General features: G+C 53.7%; 1 protein-coding gene across 18 annotated transcripts in view; it reads right to left on the bottom strand.

Moving 5' to 3' along the window:
• MACF1 (microtubule actin crosslinking factor 1) overlaps positions 1-21,716 on the bottom strand; it is a 317,553-nt gene that overhangs the window by 169,623 nt on the left and 126,214 nt on the right. For all 18 annotated transcript variants that reach the window (XM_074976442.1, XM_074976451.1, XM_074976458.1 and 15 more), the window contains 12 exons: positions 12,121-12,287; positions 10,830-10,942; positions 10,631-10,737; positions 9,230-9,349; positions 9,042-9,137; positions 8,128-8,255; positions 7,906-7,999; positions 6,118-6,272; positions 5,252-5,528; positions 4,193-4,321; positions 2,953-3,030; positions 1,773-1,934 (listed from right to left, as the gene is read on the bottom strand). In XM_074976442.1, coding sequence (XP_074832543.1) covers positions 1,773-1,934; positions 2,953-3,030; positions 4,193-4,321; positions 5,252-5,528; positions 6,118-6,272; positions 7,906-7,999; positions 8,128-8,255; positions 9,042-9,137; positions 9,230-9,349; positions 10,631-10,737; positions 10,830-10,942; positions 12,121-12,287 — 1,626 coding nt within the window. The remainder of the gene's footprint in view (positions 1-1,772; positions 1,935-2,952; positions 3,031-4,192; positions 4,322-5,251; positions 5,529-6,117; positions 6,273-7,905; positions 8,000-8,127; positions 8,256-9,041; positions 9,138-9,229; positions 9,350-10,630; positions 10,738-10,829; positions 10,943-12,120; positions 12,288-21,716) is intronic.

Here is a 21,716-nt window from a genome sequence, read left to right as displayed (position 1 = left end):
GTAAACAGCGGAGAGATAAAATCACTGTGAGCCCCCACCCTGCCACTGGGGACTTTTAGCCTTAGAGGTGCCCCAGATTCCCCCAGCTGGAACCATGTCCGCCACACCCCTGGGGTTAGGCATTCCAGAATCAGGACTCCCCGTGGCAGAAAGGGATGTAAGCATTCCAAAGAGCTTCTTATCCCTTTGAGAGCATTGTCCTGTTGTGCTTTTTGCTTGCTAATGTGTAGCCTGTGAAACGGTAGCCTATTAGTGGAGTAGTACACTTAACAAAGTACAGTATCCCTAATCAGCTCTGTGTTGGAGTGAATCCCACAATCCTGCCCGTCCTTGGCCTTGTGAGTTGACAGAGTTATTGTGTAACCCATCCACACTGAAGATGAGCAGGGATGTGGGGCAGGGTTAAACCTGCATTAGTAAAGGCACAGGGCATTTGTCTTAAAGGGTACTGCTGCCTCAGCCTTAACTGAGCATTTTGACCTTGCAATCTCCTCAATTTTCAATGGATACAGACAGAGCCCTCCCAAAGGTGGCGAAGGCCTGGGGGCACCCTCCCCCTCACTGCCCCAGGCATGGGACCGGGGCAGCCCCCCACTGCAAGCCAGGCCCTATCCCTTCCCAGCCCTGCTCCTTGCTCCAAGCAAGGGATTACAGGTCCTGGCACAGCAGCAACAGGGGTCACGCCTCCACTCAACACACGAGTGGTGGGAGCCGGAGCAGCGCCCCGCCCTGCTCCGCTGCCCTCCCAGTCCATTATGCCCCATTTACTCAGGGCAGCGGGAAGCAGAACTAGGGGTCTGCAAAGGAAATTAATGGGTCGCTGGCACAAAAGTAACCAAAGGAAGTTTTTCTTCACACAGGCCTGTGGAACTCCCGGCCAGAGGATGTTGTGAAGACCAAGACTTTAACTGGGGCTATAAGGTCATAGAGGTCAGGTCCAGCAACGGCTCTTAGCCAGGCGGTACAGGGATGGTGTCCTTCACCTCTGTTTGCCAGAAGCTGGGAATGGATGACAGGGGCTGGATCACCCAGTGATTCCCTGTTCTGTTCATTCCCTCTGGGGCACCCGGCGTTGACCACTGTTGGACCTGGGGATGGATGGGCCTTTGGTCTGACTGTTCTTATGTTCCGGCACTGGGGCATTCTGCTTCCAGCTGCTGCAGAGAATCTGGGCAGAGCAGTGAAGCAGAGGAGGCTGCCAAGTTTCCACCACCCACGTGATGGTGGTGGAAATGACAGCAACCTGTGCAGCCGCAGTGCCAGGCCCTGTAATGCCCCAGTCCCTCCCATCCACAGGTGAGGCAACTACCGCAGGGCTCCCAAAGCGCAGGAACTGGGAGGGCTGCCCCACTTTGGCCTATGGATGGGATGACGCTGCACACAGATATACATGAAACATTATTCACACAGTTATTGTTTGAAACCTAAACACTGGGAAGCAAGGGAATTCTCAGCCACGTTTTCGACCCCGGCTTTAACCCCGCCCCCCGGAATACATTTGTGACAGGCTCACCAAACTGAAATATGGCTCAACAGAGTCAGCTTTTCACTCGGCGGTCTGCTCCTGCTGCGTTTCATTGCGGTGATCCTGCCTGTGGCTAGCCCTGCAGGTTGAGCTGTAAGAGCTCAGAATCCCAGGAAGCCTTAATTTGAGAGCTCTCAAGCCAGCTGGAGGTTTCACAGCAATTTAAAAGCAATAGCAGTATAATCAGCCGAGCTTTTAACTAGGCAGCCCTGTTCAGATGGGTGCCCTGCGCCTGCAGCGTACTCACAGAGAAGTAATTCCTTTTGGCTGCAATATTGGGATTGTTGTCGCTCCAGTCATAGGCCAGCTCCTCTTCCTCCTTTTCATTCAGCCAGATGATCTCAGCAGTGGCTCGGGACACAAACCCGTAGAGGCTCTGCAGATGCCGCAGCCGGAAGCTGGATGTTTCCTGCAGACAACGAAATAACCGACCCCTCTCGTGAGCTGTCCACGGATGCTTCCCACAGTCGTCTCTTTCAGTTCCCCAGAGGAAGGCTGAGGTTATATAGTGCAACCAAGAGATGTGAAAAGTCAGCAAGTGCAAATAACCCCACCCCTTGGAGCAGGGATTCCCAACCTCTGGGTCCGGACCCAAATATGGGTCACCATTAGATTTTTCTAAGGGTCACCAGTTGGCTGGCTCCAAGCTGCATGTGGCTCCTTAAGGAGCCACTTTCAGCTCCTGCCCTCTGCCACCACTCACTCCTCCAGCTCCCAGTCCCTGCTCTGCCATGCTGAAAGGGAACTCAATGTAATCGGTTTAATGGCAGGCAGGAGGGATCCAGCTGTTAAACCAATTAAACTGAGTCCCGCTCCAGCGTGGCAGGGCAGAGAACTGCAGGCAGAGGAAGCGGGTAGGAGAGCTGGGGGGAGCCGCGCAGAGGTGTGAGGTAGTTGGGGGGGGGCATTTGGGGGCTGTGAGAGGTTTAAGCCTGGTGGGGGTGGGGTGGGGGGAGAATAAAGATGTATACATTTTTTTTCCCAGGGGAGGACCTCCCCTCGGTTTTGAATTGCTTTGGGTCACAAAGTCTTCCTGACTTGTGAAAATGGGGCACCGCCTCAAAAAGGTCGGGAGCAGCTGCCTCGGAGGATGGCGAGAGCTGGAATCAGTTGCTGCAGACTGGGAAGCATTTCTCAAGCAAATAAGAAGAATGAGAACAGTTAAGAAAATTCTGACCCGCTGTCTGAGTAAGGCCAAGGCCTCCCCACACTGCTCACGTGCCAACCTTGCCTAAGAGCCTGGTTTGGCCTGAATTCTGAGCAGCAGGCTAATGCATCTGCTCTTCTCTCAGCTCTCCAGGATCACAACTGTTCCCTCGCACCACCAGTACGCTATGGATCCTCAGTTTTGCACCATGTGCCGGGGGAATACGGTGCCGGGTGGCAGGACACATTTCTCAGCCGGGGCATAGGCAATGCCAACTCACCATCAGCTTGCAGTACTGCGTCTCCAGCTTGCCGAGCGTTTCTGTGTAGCTGGTGCGGAAATTCTGAGACATTTTACCCTACGAACGAAGGATAGTTCAAGTCGCTGAGTATCTAGCGGCCATTCGAAAGCCACACCCCCCATCCCAGCCACTCCCCCAAAGTTTCCCCATGAACAGCAACAACCAGAAGCAGGAACGCAAGAACAGGTGAATGGTCATTTCTCTGCACTGGGAAGCCAGTGGGGGGGAAATCAGGCAATGGGGGGAGAAGGAACCTGGCACCGCCCATGAAGGAATTGGGCTCCAAGAGAAAACAAAAACTAAGCTGGGCTTAAGAGAACAAATCAATGGAGACCAGGACCTGAAGGGCAGCTCCAGGTCCAGCACTGAAGCCTCTTGGGTTTGAGTTTTGCCTACCGAGTAAGTCAATAGTGACACACACCTTAGGGCAGGTCTACACTGCAGGGAAAGGCCGAATTAAGGCCCACAGTTCCAGCTGTGTTAATTAAGTAGCTAAAGTCGACATATCTTAATTTGGGCTTCCGTGCATCTCCACTAAGGGAGGTCGACAGGGGCCTGTGCTCCGACTGACTTCCCTTCCTCCTAACGGAGGGCCAGGAGCACCGATGCTGTCGGGGGCGCCCTGTAAGGTCGATTTTGCGCATCCCCATGTGGCGCGTTAAATCAACTCCAGAAGACGATGTGCCCTTAGATTCATGGGCTCTAAGAGCAGAGGGGGGCATTGCAATCATCTGTCTGGCCTCCCGCACGGGCCAGAGCACATCCCAGAGCAATTCCTAGAGCAGAGCTCATACAGAAGCACCAGCCTTGAGTTAAAGCCGTCAGCCATGTGGAATTCACCCCGCCCTTCCTGCTCACTCCCACCTCCCCCAACCGCTCCACCTCTTCCTGCTCCTAATCGGCCCCCACTCTACACCTGCCCCCATACCCACCCCCCACCCTGCCTCTTCCTGCCCCCACTCCCCCCAAACCTCCGACTCCTGCCTCACCTTTTCCTGCTCCTCCCCCTCCTCTTCCTGCCCCCCAGCAGCTCCTGCCCACGGCCAACAGGCAGGTTGGCGAGGTGCCGATAGGCGGGAATGACAGTGCTGCTGATTACCCCCTATTTTTTCCAGGGGTGCTGCAGCCCCAGACCACCCACTGAGCTGGTGCCTTTGCCACTGAGCCTCAGAAAGCCCTAGTGCCCCCGGCTGCACTATTCAGCCTGCGCTGTCCTCACCTCGTACATCCTGGCCTCCTTCACGCTGGCTCCCAGATCCTCCACGCTGGAGTGGACGTGCCGCTGCGTCTCCAGCTGAGATTCCACACTCGGTAAATCATTGCCCCACTCTGCCCGCTCCAGCTTCATCTGGAACAGACGCCAACAGGCCCAGTCAACTTCCACCAGCCCAAGGAGGAAGCTTGCACACAAGCACAGGGTCCTCCTGGGACCTCACCTCCTAGCTACGGTTGAAGCAACGAAGGCAAAGCCAGCCCTAACTATGCTCAGGTCACTGTCCAAACGCGCACGGGTGTCGGGGGCAGCTGCCTTGAGTCTCGTGCTCACGTCAAACAGGAAGAGCTTTCGGGCTGAATTAATCCGGAGCCTGGGTTTGGAGACAGCCTGCCACTATCCCGCAAACAGCCGGAGCGGCACACGGGAAACCAAAATCAGTTCGAGGCAAGAGGGGTGTCTTGGAAACAGGGCAAAGGCCCACGCAAGCTTATGCTCCAAAATATCTGTTAGCCTATAAGGTGCCATGGGAATTCTCATTGTTCTCGAAGATACAGACTAACCCAGCTACCTCCCTGATACTTGGTTACAGATACTCCTGTTTCCAACGGTCTTCCCAGTGCACCAGGGACCTGGTGGCGCCACCACATTTGGGGATTAAAGAAAAGAGACAGAACGCTGCCACATTTTTCCAGTTTTTTTGATTTTTTTCAGGGCTAATACATGCAGGACCCGCAGGGGGGCAGTTGCCCCAGGGCCCAGCATTTCAAAGGGGCCCACAGCTCCAGCCAGCGCTGCTCCTACTTTGGCAGCAGCAGCAGCGAGCTCCAGGCCCATCTGAAGTGCCAGCAGCACTGCTCTGTGCAGCTGTGAAAGAGGGAGGGGTGCCCAGCACGCTAAGAGCTGACTGCCTTAGCCCCCGCCCCCTTCCACTCATGGCCCCCGCCCCTTCCAGCCAGGCCCCCCTCCCACTTGGTCCGGGGTCCTGCAGCCGCTGTCAGCCCCACTAAATACATGTAGCTGAGTCAGCCGAACGGTGATGTAAAGCCCTAGGCGTGCACTCACCTGCATCTCTTCCACCCAAGACAGCAGCTCATACACGAATCGGAGGTTGCCTTCATCTTCGGAAGAGGAAATGGCTACCAGCTCCGCCCGAGTCATGGGCTTCCGGAACCAGGAGGTAGAGGAGGTGTGCGTGCCCTTGGTCAAGGGCTCGGCCTTCAGGTGGGTAGTGGTCAGGGTGGATGGTGTCACCAGCTCCAAGGTGGAGAAGTGACCCTTCCGGTACAGGTTCGTGCATTCCAGCCTCAGTGTTACCAGCTCATCTTGCAGCCGAACAATCCTGGAGCAGAGCCGGGGAAGGAAGACAGGAGCCTGGTTACAGAAGTTTGGACTCCAGCAAATAGAAGGAGCAGCACTCACCAATGTTCACTCTAATTTTTCCTATCTGTGTGAGGAATAAATTTTGTTATGTGCACTGAGGCATGTGCAGCTGCGCACCACCAATAGAAATACACACTGCCAGCTGTGGGCATGCTGCTAATCAGCTGGGCAGCACCTGGATCTCTCCCAGGCAGCCGCCAGCATTCCCTGTAAGCTGAGCGCTTAGGGGGCCACTCAGGAGAGATTCAGGTGCTGCCCAGCTGATGTGCAGCGCACCCAAAGCCGGCAGTGTGTGTTTCTCCTCGTGGTGCACATCCAAACATGCCTTGGTCCACTTAAAATTTATTCCAATCACGGATGTAAAAAATTAGAGGGAACCTGATGGCCACCCAAGCACTCAACTTCCAGTGAAGGAATCTCAGACCCCAGGAAGAAAGACACGCTCAACTGGGGCTAAGCATCTACAGGCCGGACAGACAAACCTTTCTTCTAATGTATCTCAGTCCCTATCCCCTGGCACCAATGCTTTCCCATACACAGCCCCTCACCTGAAGACCAGCTCCTCCAGCTGGTAGTAATTCTCATCTCGCAGGATTTGCACATCCACCTGCAGCTGGCGGATGAGCCCCTCGCACTCCTGCAGGTACATGACCACGTCGGCTTCGTACTGCACCAACTGGCCAGACTCCAGGTGAGCAGCATCCTGCAGGGAGAGGTGAGCGTTACCACGGGTTACGACATCCCCGCTGCACTGTATGGAACACGCAGGGCAAGAGGGTTATGGTCCAAGGCTTCAGACATGGTACGGCCACGAAGGGTCCACTTGTGATCATCTAGTCTTGCCTGGTGCGTAACACAAGCCAAACAACCTCAGCTAGTGGCTTGTGCATCAAGCCCATAACTTCTGTTTGAGCCGGTGCCAGGTCTTTGAGGAAGACATCCAGTCTCACAATAAATATTCCAAGCGACGGAGAAATCACCGGGCCCTCGGCAAGTCATTCAAATACTTAGTTCCCCTCACTTTAAAGTGCGTCTCTTGTTTTCACTCTGAATTTGTCTAGCTGCAGCTTCCAGCCACTGGCTCTGGTGACGTCTCTCCCTGCTGGATTAAAGAACCACTGGGGCTGCCAATGGCTGCGCGGGAAAAGGGGGAAGTTGCAAAGGGGCTTAGAGCTCTCCAGCCACTGCTGCTGTTGCTGCTTTGGCAGTGGCTGGAGCTCCAGGCCACTTCACTGCTGTGCACAGCTTGGAGGGAGTGTGGGGGAATCTGTGATTGACTCTGCTCCTTCCACCCTTGGTCCTGCCCATTCTGGGAGTGGAGCCAGGCCCCCCTTCTGACCTTGTCCTGGAGCCTGCGACAGCCGTCTGCCCCACCGAGGACCATCACAAATCATTTCCCCACAACAGATACCTATATGCTTTAGGTACATCTTCAGCGCAATCGGGGCGCGACCACAGCACACACAGACACACCCGAGCTAGATCTGAATTAGCTCCGGCAACAGCAGCAGCAAAACTGCAGGAGAACAGGCTATAGGATCGACCCAGAGCTCTCAGCACATGTCTTCAAATGGTGCTGCCGCAGCTGAACTGCCATTGCTCTACAAGCATACGAGACCAAAGCTGGCTTGGTCTCCAGGTGCAGCCGCACGTCCGGCTGCACTGGAGATAGAGCATATGACGTCACTGCAGAAGCTTCTCTTGGTTAAACAAGAAACTGAGCCTCTTAAGGCTCATGACAAGGATGGTTTTCTAGACAGAACGATTCTCGCAGCTCTTCGAGGAACCCTTCCTGATTTTTCAACACCCTTTTGGAAGCACAGATGCTCGACTGGACGCAGTGGCTAGTAATGGTCTCACCAACACCGTATACAAAAGTAATCCCACCTCCTCACTTCCACTTGATGTTCTGCTGCTGACACAACCAATGATCATGTTCGTCGTCTTAGCCACAGCACGGCAGTGGGAGCTCATGCTCCACCACAAACCCTGGGCCCTGTTCAGAATCAGCTCATCATCAGGGTGTTTAAGTACTGGACTAAACTGCCTGGGAGGTTGCAGAATCTCCCTCACTGGAGATATTTAAGAGCAGGTTAGACAGACTCCTACCGGGGATGGTCTAGATGGGGCTTGCTCCTGCCATGAGGGCAGGGGGCTGGACAATCTTCCGAGATCCCTTCCAGTTCTGGCATTCTACACTTCTGCCCCAGGGTGAGGTGCTAAAGACTACACAGAAAGGCAGCCAGGCCAGGATATAGGGGCGAGTGAGGCGGGTTCGAGGGAAGGAAAGGACGTGAGGCAGGTGGTGATAGAGGGACATGAACACCGACACTCACGGCTTGCAGCGTGTTCCTTGCCAGGGTGAGTTTTTCTTCACAGCTCAGAGCACCATTCTGAATTTTGTTAGCGATTTGTAGCAGCAGTTCCAGCCTGCGACAAAAGAAATCATCAGCGACTCGGGTTTCTCCGGGACTCCATCAGCTGCTGCGGCCATGGCAGAAGAGCGGATTCTCAACAGGGACCCACTCTGCTCCACCTTCCCACAGGTCAGTACCAACCTCTCCACCGCTGGCCGCAGCGACTTCTCCCGCTCCAGCATCTCCACCATCAGCTTGCCCCATTCCTCCTCCACGTCGTTGGGGTGGTAACCTTGGGGCAGCTTGATGCGGCCAAATTCAATCCAGACCTGGAAACACAGCAAGAGAAGAGCCTCGGTTACCCCGCTCTGCCCCCCCGTTCACAGCGGCTGAGCGACTTACTCCAGCGGCCTCTTTTGGGACAGGAGAGCACCAGCCTGTGCAGACCTCTAACCTGCACGTCGCTGCCTCCGCACGGCCTTGGGCGGGGCTGCTTGTGCCCCCGACCACCCTCTCTGAACCGCCCAAGGCAAGAGCTAACATGCTGCTGCCAGTTGCTTCGAGGCAGACATCACGTCACTGCATGCCCCATGGCTGGAGCACCCCTAGGAAAAAATCAGTGGGTGCAGAGCACCCACTGGTGGCCTCCCTTAGCCTTCCCTTCCCGGCTGTGCCTTCGCCCACCAGCAGGCTTTGCTGATCAGCCCCTCCCGCACCATCCCTGTACCGCCCACCCCCTGCAATCAGCTGTTCCAGGGTGTTCCGAAGAGACTGGCGATGTGGGGAGGAGCAAGGAGGTGATGTGCCCGGGGAAAGAGGCAGGGCGAGGGTGGAGCGGTGGGGCCGAGGAAGATGGGGTGAAACGGGAGCAGGGCCAGGACAGAGCTGGGGGTCTAGACACACACCCCCACACCCTGGCACTTTGAGTCAGCACCTGTGTGCTTGGATACCGCACCAACTAGAGCAGCAGATGCAAACCCCAGCACCAGTTGTTTCAGGAAAACTGCAGGGGCTCCAACACACCCTGGGGAGGGATTTTTGTTCCCCTGTTTCAAAACCAATCCAAATGGCAGGAACAAGCGGTCACGCCACGGCACAGCTGAGATGTCTCTTACCTCTAGCAGTTTATACAGCTTCTCTATCCTTCCCTTTTCTTGTTCTTTTGCTGGGATTTCCGTTTCTTTGAAGTGTATGTACTGATTATAAAGTGCCTGCAGTGGAAGGCAGTCGTATGAGTACGTGGCCTTTGGCACCTAAGCCCAAAGCTGACAACTGGCCCCAGACAGGCCAGTAAATCCTTTACCTTTAGCTCTACGGGGTTCTGGGGGAAAGAGGTATCTGACATCAGTATCGTGTGCTGTTTGATCCAGGGGATGAGGGAGTCCACGCGATTCTGATACTCTAGCCACCTTGAATCCACCTCCTGGGTGGAAAAGGAGGAAACGTTTGACATGCCAATACCAGAAAGCAGCTACACGAAGCAACAGCCCAAATATTCTAGCTGGGTCCCTGTACGTTACCAGCCAAAGCAGGGGCGAGAACAAACAAAACGTGCATCCCCGAGATCCCATTTGCTAAATACCTGCAACCAATATTCCCTCTAATTTTTCCATCTATGGGCGGAATAAATTTTGTTATGGGCAGAGAGGCATGTGAGGATGTGCACCACAGTAGGAACACAGGCTGCTGGCTGTGGGCACTCTGCTAATCAGCTGGGTGGCACCTGAATCTCTCCAGGGCAGCTGCCCAAGCACTCAGCTTACAGGGAACACAGCCTGCAACTCAGAATGGCCCACACTGATGGTGCTTCCCCCTCTTGCGGTGCAATTCCACAGGCAAAGAGGGGCAAGCAGGACTTTGCTATGAAAGCCGCTCTCTCTAGAGCACAGTGGAGCTATGTTACGCTGCTGCCCAGAGCTGAGAATTCAGTGCACCGTCTCAGGCTGCCATCATGTACCAACAGAGAACAACGTGACTTTGATGGTGCTGGGGAGAATTAAAGCGGGGGCCAAGCTTAGTTAAAGAAGCTGTCAGCTGCTCCACTGCTGCTCCAGGAGTGGCAAGCTGACACGGGTGCCAGTCTCCTGATTCCCATCTCTGTGCTGGGTGACCGCTCAATGCCTGCTAAACAGCACAAACCTCTGATTTTGTTTTGTTTTGATTTGTTTTTGCCATCTGCCATAGCTGGAGACAGAAGCCTCCAGACTCTTCTCCTGGAGATCAGGCAGAGAACTTGCACCACCCCCACTCACAACCAGTGTTCCCGCCCATATTTTTCTACCCACGGGTGGAATAAATTTTGTTAGCCGCAGACAGGCACATGTAAATGTGCACCACCCACATCACACACACATCTCACAGAATTGGAAGGGATCTCAGGAGGTGATTGAGTCCAGCCCCTGCCCTCACAGCAGGACCAAGCACCATCCCCGCCCTATTTTTTCTTTTTTAGTCGATTTGCCCCAGATCTCTAAATGGTCCCCTCAAGGACTGCACTCACGACCCTGGGTTTAGCAGGCCAATGCAGTAGAAACACAGGCTGCCAGCTACGGGTGCTCTGCTAATCAGCTGGACGGCACCTGAATCTCTCCCAGGCGGCTGGCCAAGTGTTCAGCTTGCAGGGAACGTTGCTCATCACACCAGGTGGTTCCAGAACAACCCTCCCTAGAATTCAGGGTCAAGTGTAAAAAGCAGCAATTCTTACGATCGCACTGATCCCTTCTCCTCCCTCAGGGACCTTGGGAAAGGCATCGTAGATCGAAGACACATAAGTTATCACAGACTTCTCATCTGGGGAAGGGACATCCACATCTGAGGGGTGGGGAAAAAGAAATCCAAGTCAGGGGTGTAAGAAGGAGAGAGGGATCTTCTACCCAGCTGGGCAGATCAGCATCATCTCTCACCTTCAGCATCCAGCAACCGGGTAACTCCGAGCCTCTCTGCAACCTCAAAGGCCTGTTCCAGGTTTTCCCGGTTACTCTGAATCTGGACCCGCTCCATGTCCACTAGATCCGGCCTGTAAGACACCCAAGAGCTCAGAGACGGCCACCTTCACACCGTGCCAAGGTGGCCCTACTTCTGGCACAGCAGAAAGCGTTCCCCAGCCAGGCCGTGCTAGCCACAGAGAATACACAGGCACGCGCAGCCCGAGGAAGAGGACGGAGGCTCCTAACACAACAAAGGGGTTCCCCAGCGACTCCCCACAAGGGACCACACCGTACAACCAGGTACACCATTCTGCAATAGGATGCAAAGTACAAAAGGGGAATAGGACCAGAAGATCTGCGCGGTCAAGGCATGGAAAGTAGAGTTTAAATCTGATGCATCCAGGTCAGTGCTGGGGGTACGCATTGCTCAAGACTCCTCAGCCCGCATCCACTTCCACACACACTGCAGGTTCGACGTGCCACGACCGAGCCGCCAGCGTTTGATTTTGACGTGTCAGTGAAGGCACAGAACAATCAATCTCTCTGGGCTCGGCCGTCAACCCTGGTACTCCACGCTGCTGCATGGAGTAAGGGACATCGGCAGAAGCTCAAAGAGCCCTGATCTACGCCAGGGAACAAAGTCAATCCTGATACATCAATCGCAGCTACGCTAATGGCGTGGCTAGAACAGTGTATCTGGGGTCCACTTTGATCCCTAGTGTAGACCAGGCCTGAGAATTCTTGCCCACCTCCTTCACGCTCAGCAGTATGGCCTCGCGGTCAAAACTCGGGGGGCAAGGGAAAACCGGAATCAGCCCTGCTGAGTTCCATTCCTCGCTCTGCCATCGACTCACTGTGCGGCTGTGAGCAAGCGTCGGAGAGGTAATACTACTTGCCTAGCTAGCTCACAAAGAGTTTTGTGAGTGGCTTAATTGCTGCTTCAGGAGCCTGGAGATGCTTTGACGGGAAGTGCCACTGAACTGCTAAGTATTGTTATTCACCGAGAGCAGAGTGCAAAATGACAACCTCTACAAGGCAGCATAACCCGGTTTAAAGCTTTTTTCTCCTTGCTAAAAGATCAGCACTGCCCACACTGTGTGCGGGCTCAGCCTTTTTTGCCCCATAGGGCCCAAAACAGAGGCCCCATCCTCAATTATTCTCGGACAGCGGATGTCCTGGTGCAGACCATTAAATGCAAAGGGAGACCAAGGAGCCTTCACCCACCCCACAGCCAGGCCAGACACCACAGCTGCTGCTCTCATCGTACCTGTAGCGGTGAATGAGAGCATTGAACATCTTCCCGTCGCTCCAGCACGAAGAAAAGTTGGTGCATTTCACTCCGACGTAACCTGCGGTCACCGTCTTTGTCCACAGAAGCAGCTTCTCCTTGGCAGACATGTCCCCGGACTCCCCACTGATGTAGATATCGGAGATCTGTAAAGACACGGTATCGCTGGTGACATGGTATGCCTGTTGGTAAGTTATGCGGAGTTTATTTCTATAGATACACATTGTACGTGGGGTCTCAGTGCTGGCCACGATTCCCTAGGAGAGATTTAGGTACTGCCCAGCTGGTTAGCAGAGTGCGTACAGTGGCCAGCAAGTGTTTTTCTTGGTGGTGCACATCTTGGCACACAACAAAATTTTTTCCACCCATGGATGGAAAATATTAGCGGGTAAACTGGTGCTGGCTCTGTCTACTCCTAGGAGCCATTCTCCTATGAAGTGTCCAACCTAGGGATCCATGTCTAAAGACAGACAGGCTAGGTGAGCACAGCACCTTTATTTTTACTGTCACAATTGCTAGAGCTGGTGCAGGCTAACATTACCTGAAAGCTGCAGGCAGGACAAACTCAGAAGAACCACAAATAACTGTGCCTAACTCAGAGCAAAGGAAGTTTAATTAAAGGATTACGGTAACCCGGGACCTTTGGAATTGACTTAATATTGCATGCTGCGATGCATGAACGGGGGAAACTCAAGGAGGAGTAGAGAGGTAAAGAAGGGGTGGAGAGGTTATTTGATATTCCTGTGACTACTGCTGAAATCCTGTGTCCAGTCCTAATGACCACAATTTAAGAAGAATGGGGAAGTTCAGAGGAGAGACGCAAGAATGACTGAAGGATTATAAAAACTGCCCTCTGGGGATAAATTAACAAGATGGAGCTCTTGGAATCTCACAAAGAGAAGGTTTGGTGGTGCTATTCTAGTCTGCAAGTACCAACACAAGAAAGCAAAATTTACTAGCAAGCTCTTCAATCTAGCAGAGAAGGATCAAACGCAGTCCAACAGCTGGAAGTCGAAGCTAGATAAAATCAGATTGGAAATAAGGTGCAAATTTTTGACAGGGAGAGTAATTAACCATTGGAACAACCAGCCGAGGCTCACGCCGGTTTCTCTGTCACTGACAATAGTTAAATCAAGAGTGGCGGTTTCCCTAAAAGCTCTGCTCTAGGAATTATTTCAGGGAAGTCCACCAGCTTGCGTTATACAGGAGGTCAGATAATCACAGCGGTCCCTTCTCACCACGGAATCTACAACTCTTACGTATTCTGCTTTTTAACACACCCGCCCTGCCCCATTAAGTAGTCTCTTCTGAAATACTTTTATGGTGTGTTTAAGGTTTCTGCTCCCATGGTGATGTTAATAGGGCAATCCATCAATCACATTAGTGAAGGCCCAGCTCCCCTTTCCCATCCCTTTTCTCTGCACTCACTCCAGCCTATTGCTGCTTCAGTTTCAGCTTTGCCCTTCCCCTGGCTATAGCAGCAAACACCTACCAAGCGAAACTGACAATGTACAAAGCACCTCACTTGCACAAAGCTAACAAGATGACCCCGCCCCCCAAAAATATATATTTATCTTTAAGTTCTTAAAATAACCCTTAAAAATCCCAATAAAGGCCACGTTTTCAACTGGAAATGCGACTTTTCCCCTTGAATTCATCCAGCAAATCAATACGGCCTCCAGCGAGCTTTTCCGCACTCCTCTGAGAGCACCCCAAAAGACAGCACGCCCAGGGAAACACCATGAGATGCGCTTAAAGGGCAGTGGGGTGAAGGCACTGGAAGACAGAAAGAAGAATGCCCTTCCTTTGCCCCTGTGTTGAAGAGCCAGATACCATTAGCACAGCCTGGGGTTTCACACTTGAAATGTGTGGTTCTGAGGGATGTGCTCGGAGAACAGGCAGCAATGCTCCAGAAAAACAATTTCCAAGGCAGGTGGGGATGGGAGAAGTGCTGAACCAGGGATCAGCAATGCCTGGCATGCAAGCTGATTTTCATCAGCTCGTGAGGCCGCTCAGCCCTGCCCTGCCCTGCCCCTCCTCCCGCAAAGGAGACAGGAGCTTGCTCAAAGCTAGGCCGCCTGTGGCTTAACAAAAGACCAGCTAATGCTACCCATCACCACCTAACCAGTAAAGCTCTGCGTCTTACTGTATTTATTAATGATGCTGTTTTAAGTAGGACTATTAGTGACTTGTAAAAGGATCACCGGTACTTGGACTGGACATAGAGGTCAAAAGGATAAATTTTGGCACTCCACCGCCGAACGGTTGCTGGCCCCTGCTCTAAACCCTGGTCTGAGAATGATTTTCCAAACAGAGCTAAGTCCTCCTCGGCTAGGTGGCCACCTACGAGGCCCAGTTAGACAGCACTGCAGAAAACATCTCCCAACAGACTGCCAATCAGAGCATCTCAGCCTCGCATGACGACTGCAGGCAGCTTATCAGAACAGCTTTTCCTCCCGTGCTGAATTCAGAGGAGCAGCAAGAAATCATGTCTGGCAGCCCACTCTGGAGCACAGTCCTGGTGCCTGGATTGGATCCCTTTGCAGCCAAGAGGCAAGAGAAATGGGTCAGTTCTTACAACCTAGCTGTGCTCCCTGCCGTGCTACTGAAAATTCCCAGGCACATCTCAGCATAAGCTTCACTGGAGCTCTGACAGCCACACCCTGCTTTTGCCTCACCATCAGTGCCTTCATTCTCAGCAAGTCCCAGGCACAGAGCTCTAGCCAGTTTCCCCTGGAAGGGGGCTGGGGCGGGAGAGGACACTAAACTCAGGGCAGGTCGACACTGCAGTGGGAAGTCCGGTTCAGGTACGCAATCCCAGCTGCGTCGGTCACAGAGCTTCAACGACGTACCTTAATTCGGGCCTCCACGCCATCTCCTCTAAGGGCGCTCCATCGTCCTCTGGAGGATCGACCATGGCAGGGCCGATCTTCCCTGCCGTGAGGACGCACCCTCAGTGTTACCAGCTAGACATCTCCAGGGTTCAGGGCGTCTCGCTACGATCAACACCACAGCACCTACGGCTGAGCTCTGACCATTTGTTCACACTGCCTGCTCGCCTCCCATCCCCCATTCATTTCTCTGCCCAGCCCCTAGGCTGTGGTGTCCAAGCAGCTCTGAAGCTAGTGGCTACTGCGCTAGCAAACGAGCCACTTTATTCTGAAACTGTACTTGTTCTTCAAGCCCACTCGCCACACTCACCCGGCCAAACAGCCACCTGCGGCTAGCGGCTTGGACGCTATGGCCCGAGGACTGCTCTGCATAGCCTGAAAACTCATCAGGGCAGGGACTGTCACTGACTATGTCCGCACAGTGCTAGCGTGGCAGAGGGGACAGCTTTGTGCAATGTCTTTGGGAGACTCAGCAGGACAACCGCCACCATGGGCCTCCAGCAAGGTGGGCGGGGGGCCTGGCTCCGGGCATTGGAAGGGGCGGGGCCAAAGGCTGGAAGGGAGGGGCCTAGGGTAGTTAGACTGAGCGCTGCCTGGACCACGGTGTTATTGCCGTCCTCCCCACACATGCACAGCCACACGCCCACAGCCCTGGCCACCGCCACAGCCAAAGTAGCAGCAGCAGCTGGAACGCTGAGCCCCTTTCAAACACCGGACCTCTGCAGCAGCTACGCCCTCCTTCCCCCAGCGGGCCTAGGGATGCTGTATTGCACTAGGTGCATAACCAGTTTATGTCTGATTGTGACCCAGGAGTTGCATGCAATCCATGGGGGAGAAGAGGGAGAATTAAGTCCAGCAGGGGGTGATTAAGGCAAATAACTGATGTCTCTAGAGTGGTATTACCTTGTGGGAAGACCCATCTCTTGACTCCAAGGGATTCGCTGGAGATCAGAAGCAAAGGAAAGGGCTGTGGGCAATGCTCACGCTCACCTTGACCATCCATGTGCAAAATAAATTTTATTATGTGTACAGAGGCACACGTGAACGTGCACCAGCAGGAGAAACATTTATCTAGCAGTGGGTGCTCTGCTAATCAGACAGGCGTCATTAGACCCTCTCCCGAACAGACACATGCGAGCAGCTTACAGGAAACACTGACTCTGGGATAAACAGCCCACACTTGAACTGACTTGGGGCTTTTGCTCTGGTTCCCGATATCAACTTATAACCCCAGGAAAACCTCCACTAGGGGCGTCTGTAGGATGGACGTCCACCAGAGCCCTCGGCTGGAGTTGGGGTGATCGCTGGCAAGCTTTCTGGAGTGCGTGCAGCTTCTTTTATTATTTGTACGTGAACTTCTCTGTAGCGCGGAGCCTCCCGAGGAACAACAGCGTTTGCTTATAAGGAGCTGCACGGCAGCTTGTAACCAAGGGCAGCACACCGATCATCACACTCAGAGAATGGCTTGCTATGGATAACACAGAGTAACTCAGGGAGATGCGGAACTGTAAAACCCGGCTCAGCAGAAAGTGAGACCCGGGTCTCTACCCAAGAAAGGGAATGGCTGGGAGCCTGACTCCTGTGAGGGACCATAGAAGGGGGAAATACAGCTATGGTCAGTGGCGGATTAACGTAAGGGCCAAAGGGGCAGTTACTCCAGGGCCCCCAGGAGTTCGGGGCCCCAAAGCTCCATAACTCCATTTTGTTTAAACAACCTGCTTTAATGGAACAAAAGAAACGTGTCATGTCATTCATATTTTAAAATTAATTCAAGTGTCATTTTATGATGCATCATGAGGAATAACAGGCATGAACAGATTTTAAAGCATAAATAATGCGACATTAGTCTTTTAATATATGGGGGGGGCTCGTGACTATGCTGTCCCAGGGTCCCCCCCCGTTCTTAATCGCCTGGAATACGACTGCCCTGAAATCGCAATGCCAGTGCACTTCAAGGAAAACGTTAACGAAACAGTAATAGGTCTAAGTCTCCTCCCAGAAACGTGACTTACAGGAGCAGAAAGCTCCCCTGAAGGAGGCTGCGAATTCCACTTCTCTCAGGTTTATGGCTGGCCCGGGAAGTGGCTATTCCACTCAAGCCATATTTTAAAGATACCCCATTCAGTGACAGCCTTTGAATGCTTGCCGGTGACGTTCTGCATGCACTGGAGAAAGCGACCACTGAACGCAGCACAGACGAACTAACTTTAGAAAGAACACAGATCTCTTCTGTCCCTCGAGCGCAGCAGCTTGAACGGTGCCCATTGGCTCCCAGTTCCAAGATCATTTTCTCAGGGGTGGGGCCACCATTTCCCAGGGGTCGCACCTCCAAAAACGTGGAGGAAAGGTGTGGCAGTAGACCCATTCTCCAACAAAGAACCGCAGATACAGACTCCTATTAGAGCAAGCTGTATGGCTGGCTGCAAAGCCCAGACCTGGGCATGACTGAGCATGGGCATGCTGGAGGCCACGTCAGTTGCTCTCACAGCTCCCCACAAGGAGTAGAGTTACAGACCATCCACTCAAGCAGGACAGAGACAAACCAAGGGGGAATCTAAAGCTGCACAGATTTTCCTCAGGGAGGAAAGGTGCCTGCAGAATGTTAAACCAGCTGAAGCCCTGCTCAGCACAACAGGACACAGTGTCTCCAGAACCAAGCCCTTTTGTTGCACAGCGTGGTGGGGAGTTGGGGCTCTCTGTTCCCCTCTGCACAGCTCTCTCCCACACTCTCTCCTGGAACGTCCAACTGTTTTCATTAACTAGCCGGGAGCACAGGAACCCGACGGCCAGCTCCTTGCTCAGGACAGTCCCTTAGGAAGGTTGCTGGATGGGGACATTACACCTGGCTCCTGCACCTCCCAGTGCCCCTCTCCGGTGAAGAGTCCCCATGCTGGAAGGCACAGACGGCAGCAGGGTTAGAGGCAAAGGATCCTCCCTCCACCCCAGATGTTGGAGGCTGACTCTGAGGAGGCCCAGCAAGGCGTGGCAGCAGTAGTATAATTGGTATGCGCTACTCGCCTCCCTCTCTGGCGTCTTATTGCACAGAAAACTGCTCTTTGTCCGTAGTTCCCACCAAGCCGGCGTCGGCTTTAACTCTTCTGGAGCCAAAACAGGGATTTCCTTAAAGCGAGGGGCTGAAATACTGATGTGACCCCATGAGACAGCGGCTTGCGAGGCAACAAGGGGACAAACACACATGATGCATCTCGTGAATTGTATTAATGACAATCAGCATCGTGATGCAACCCCGGCTTACTAGGCCTTTGACTGCCCCACTCCCCAGGCTGGAGCAAGGGACAGAAAATGAAGCCACCTCTGCCGGATCCCCACGTGCCCCTGGCATGGGATGGATGCTCCGCTGACCCATCATGCCAGACCAGACGCTCATTATCCAATGGCTCTGTGTAAAAATTGGATCCATTTTTCATGCACTTGATCTCTGAACCCAGCCATCAGTCCTCATCTCACCCCAGAAAACAACAGGAGTCCTGTGGCACCTTGTCGACTAACAGGTATTTTGGAGCATGAGCTTTTGTGGGAAAGGACCCGCTGCGCTGGATGCATGAGTGGGGGGGGGGGTTCAGAGGAGGATTTAAAGCATTTGAAATGCCCCCCCCTCCCCCCATGCATCTGATACAGCAGGTCTTTGCCCAGGAAAGTTTATGCTCCAAAATATCTGTTAGTCTGTAAGGTGCCACAGGACTTCTTGTTGTTTTTGAAAATACAGACTAACACCGCTACCTCTCTGATACATCTCACCCCAACTGCTTAACTTTTGACTGTGCTACCCACCAGAGAGGCCCTACTCCCAAGCCAACTGGGGCACACTTGTATATGTTAAAGCCCATTCCAATGTTAGCATACAGGTTACTTAAAGGGCGCCTTTTCTTCTCCAGCAATCATCCACAGCACCCTACTGAGAAGCAGTACCACCTCCTCCTTGAAAAGCCTGCTCTTGGGAGAAAGGACTCTGGGAGATGAATCTAACTCATGCATCAGTTCACATAATCCCTCTGAAAGTTTTTGAGGTTTTTTTTCCCCCCTAAAAAAGATCAACCACTTTTATCAGGACAGCAGCGCTCTGTTCCCAGTGAGCAAGGAGTCTAGATACAGAGCTGCCTTCTGCAGGACATCAAGGCCATGGCCTCGGCCCAACCAGCCAAAACATTCAGCATCAAGTTCCTTTTCCTACCGATCCCTATGCTTCCTGGGCCAAGCCGCGGCCCCATCAGCCCAACAGGCACTGAGAATCAGGAGCAAAGTTCTCAAGCCCATCACAAATCAAAGGAGACCCTTCCGCTGCCCAAACTACAGAGAACGGTGATGCCCTCCTCCCAAAACCAACGCAGCGTTCCTCTGCCCTCCACAACTCCAAATACAGACACCGCCGACCACTGGCCAAAACACACAGAGACAATTCCACTGCCGCCAAAGCATAACATGCAACAACTAATCTCTCCCAGCAATCCCTGCGATATCACTGGGGCCTCGAGCCAAAAACTGAGCAAATATTCATCTAGCCCTTCCCAGGCCAAAACACATCCCCTTATTCCAGGCCTGCCAAGGCCCACCAGACCCCTTTCACTACCCAAGGCACAGCATTCCCCGCCGATAACTCCATGTTTTGTCTGCGGTGCCCTGGACCATTAACAGCTTTGCTGCTCCAGTGCAGAATTCTATCCCCCAAAAGGACGTGGATTCATGACTAGCAGAGTTCACCGGAGGCGGGAGGCGCTTTGCCTCTTTGGAAACTCTCTGCGCTGACAGGACACCTGTAACACTAGCTTCTTGTGCGTGTGAATTGCTCTCTGCCCTGCCATGCTACAGGTGTGGGCAGAATCAGGGGGCCTCGCCCACCACTAATCGTGTTCTCTATACATTCTAGGCTCTACCAGTCTCTGCGCTCTTCCCACCCTACGGAGTGACAGCTGCCAACAAAAGTTCTCATAAGTCACCTATGATGCCAGTTTCAAACTTCTTCCCTCTGGCCCAACACCCACACCCACACACAGACACTAATAAATGCTCAAACGTGCTGCTAAAACCAGGGACATCACCAATGTTCCCACTCATATTTTTTCATGCATGTAGAATAAATTTTGTTGTGGGCACCAAGGCATGTCTGGATGTGCACCACCAGTAAACACGCATGCTACCAGCTGTGGGCGTTCTGCTAATCAGCTAGGCAGGATTTGACTTAAGGATGTTAATGGTTAAGCAGTAAGCCACACCCTAAACAAATGAGCCTTCCTAGTTATGGTTAACCAGTGGGGGTTGGCGCAGCTTCCCACCCACTGCGGGCAAGGGGCTGACCCAGGCATGGCCGAAGCAGCCCTGCTCCATGGTGGTCTGGGGTGCACTCCAGCCTGGCTGCCTCCCCCTTTAATCAGTTAAATGGTTAAACTCAGCATTTAACAGGTTAACTAACTAAACAGGATTTTACATCCCTATTTTGAATCTCTCCTGCGTGGCAGCTCAAGCGCACAGCTTACAGGGAACACTGGACCCTGCAGCTGCATGCTGCCGTCTGGCCCTGTCCGGCTGACGCGACCCTGTTTTCAGGGCTGTTCTAACGAGCCCCCTTCCCCTCCTCCCACCCCCCGTTTTTAATTAATGCCAGCGTTTCGCAGGCCTGACAGAAGGGGAGGCGGATGCACTCCGCACAAGCGTCCGAAGGGACGGGTTGCACTGCGAGCGACCCCTCGGAAGTGGGGGACCGTGCTAACTACAGCCCGTGCCTCTCAAGTGACACTCAGGCGACTGCCCTTGAAAACACCATTCGTGGCCTTCCCCCACCCTCCGGCTCCGACAGCGAGTACTGCTCCAGCCCTCCACCTGCCAGCCATCGGTGGGTAACGGGGCTGAGGCAGCAAGGCACACACAGGGTCAGTCTACAAGCCAACAGCCCGTGCTGCCCCCACTCCGACGTTCCTGGCAGGTCTCCATGCGAATTACACCTGTGGGCTATCAGAGCCCCGCAGCTTCTCAGGGTGGAGACAGACGCTTCCTCAGGAGCATTCTGAATCTGATCTCACCTGCCAACTCTTCAACATGCAAGACACGGGGCGAAGCAGACTGAAGCCGTTTGGGAGGAATACTCTCAGGGAAAGGGAGGGTGGGTCTGGATCACTGATATTCAGGACAGACTCCCCCACGCCCCCACCCTCCCTCTGAAGGACGGCTCACTAACCGCATACGAGCACTGACCTTTCTTCCAGGAGCCTCCATGGCCTTCTCCATCCTGCCCCCCTGAGCCTGGCTGTCTGGCTCTGCAGGGCGTGGGCAGCCGTCTTCCAAGATCGACCCCGAGATCTGGCTGGCTGCAGCATCCCTGTTGGGCCGATGGGACGAGTCGCTCCCATATCCCGAGGAGCGCAGGGCTGTGCTGGTGGTTGGCCCGCTGAAGGAAGCGTCGCTCTGAGAGGCAGGCAGCGTGGCCCCAGGCTGGGTCCAGGTCCCCTCGCCCCCCTTGAGGGACGGTTTCTCTCGTGACACTGAGAGTCTTAGCGGCTTCTCGAAGCCTTGGTTTTCCTCCAGGTCCACCATGGGCGACGGCGTGGACAGCTCTGAGGTGGTACCTGGCTCTACGAACCACGACCCTGTCCACGTGGCACTTGAAATACTTTCATTCCCTTCTGTATCCCAGGCCTCCGGAGACCCGCCAGCCACCAGCAGGGTGGCAGG

This window comes from Carettochelys insculpta, chromosome 24, assembly GCF_033958435.1.
Source record: "Carettochelys insculpta isolate YL-2023 chromosome 24, ASM3395843v1, whole genome shotgun sequence".
In the NCBI taxonomy this organism is placed as follows: Eukaryota; Metazoa; Chordata; order Testudines; family Carettochelyidae; genus Carettochelys; species Carettochelys insculpta.
This window is presented reverse-complemented; position numbering and strand designations above follow the sequence as displayed.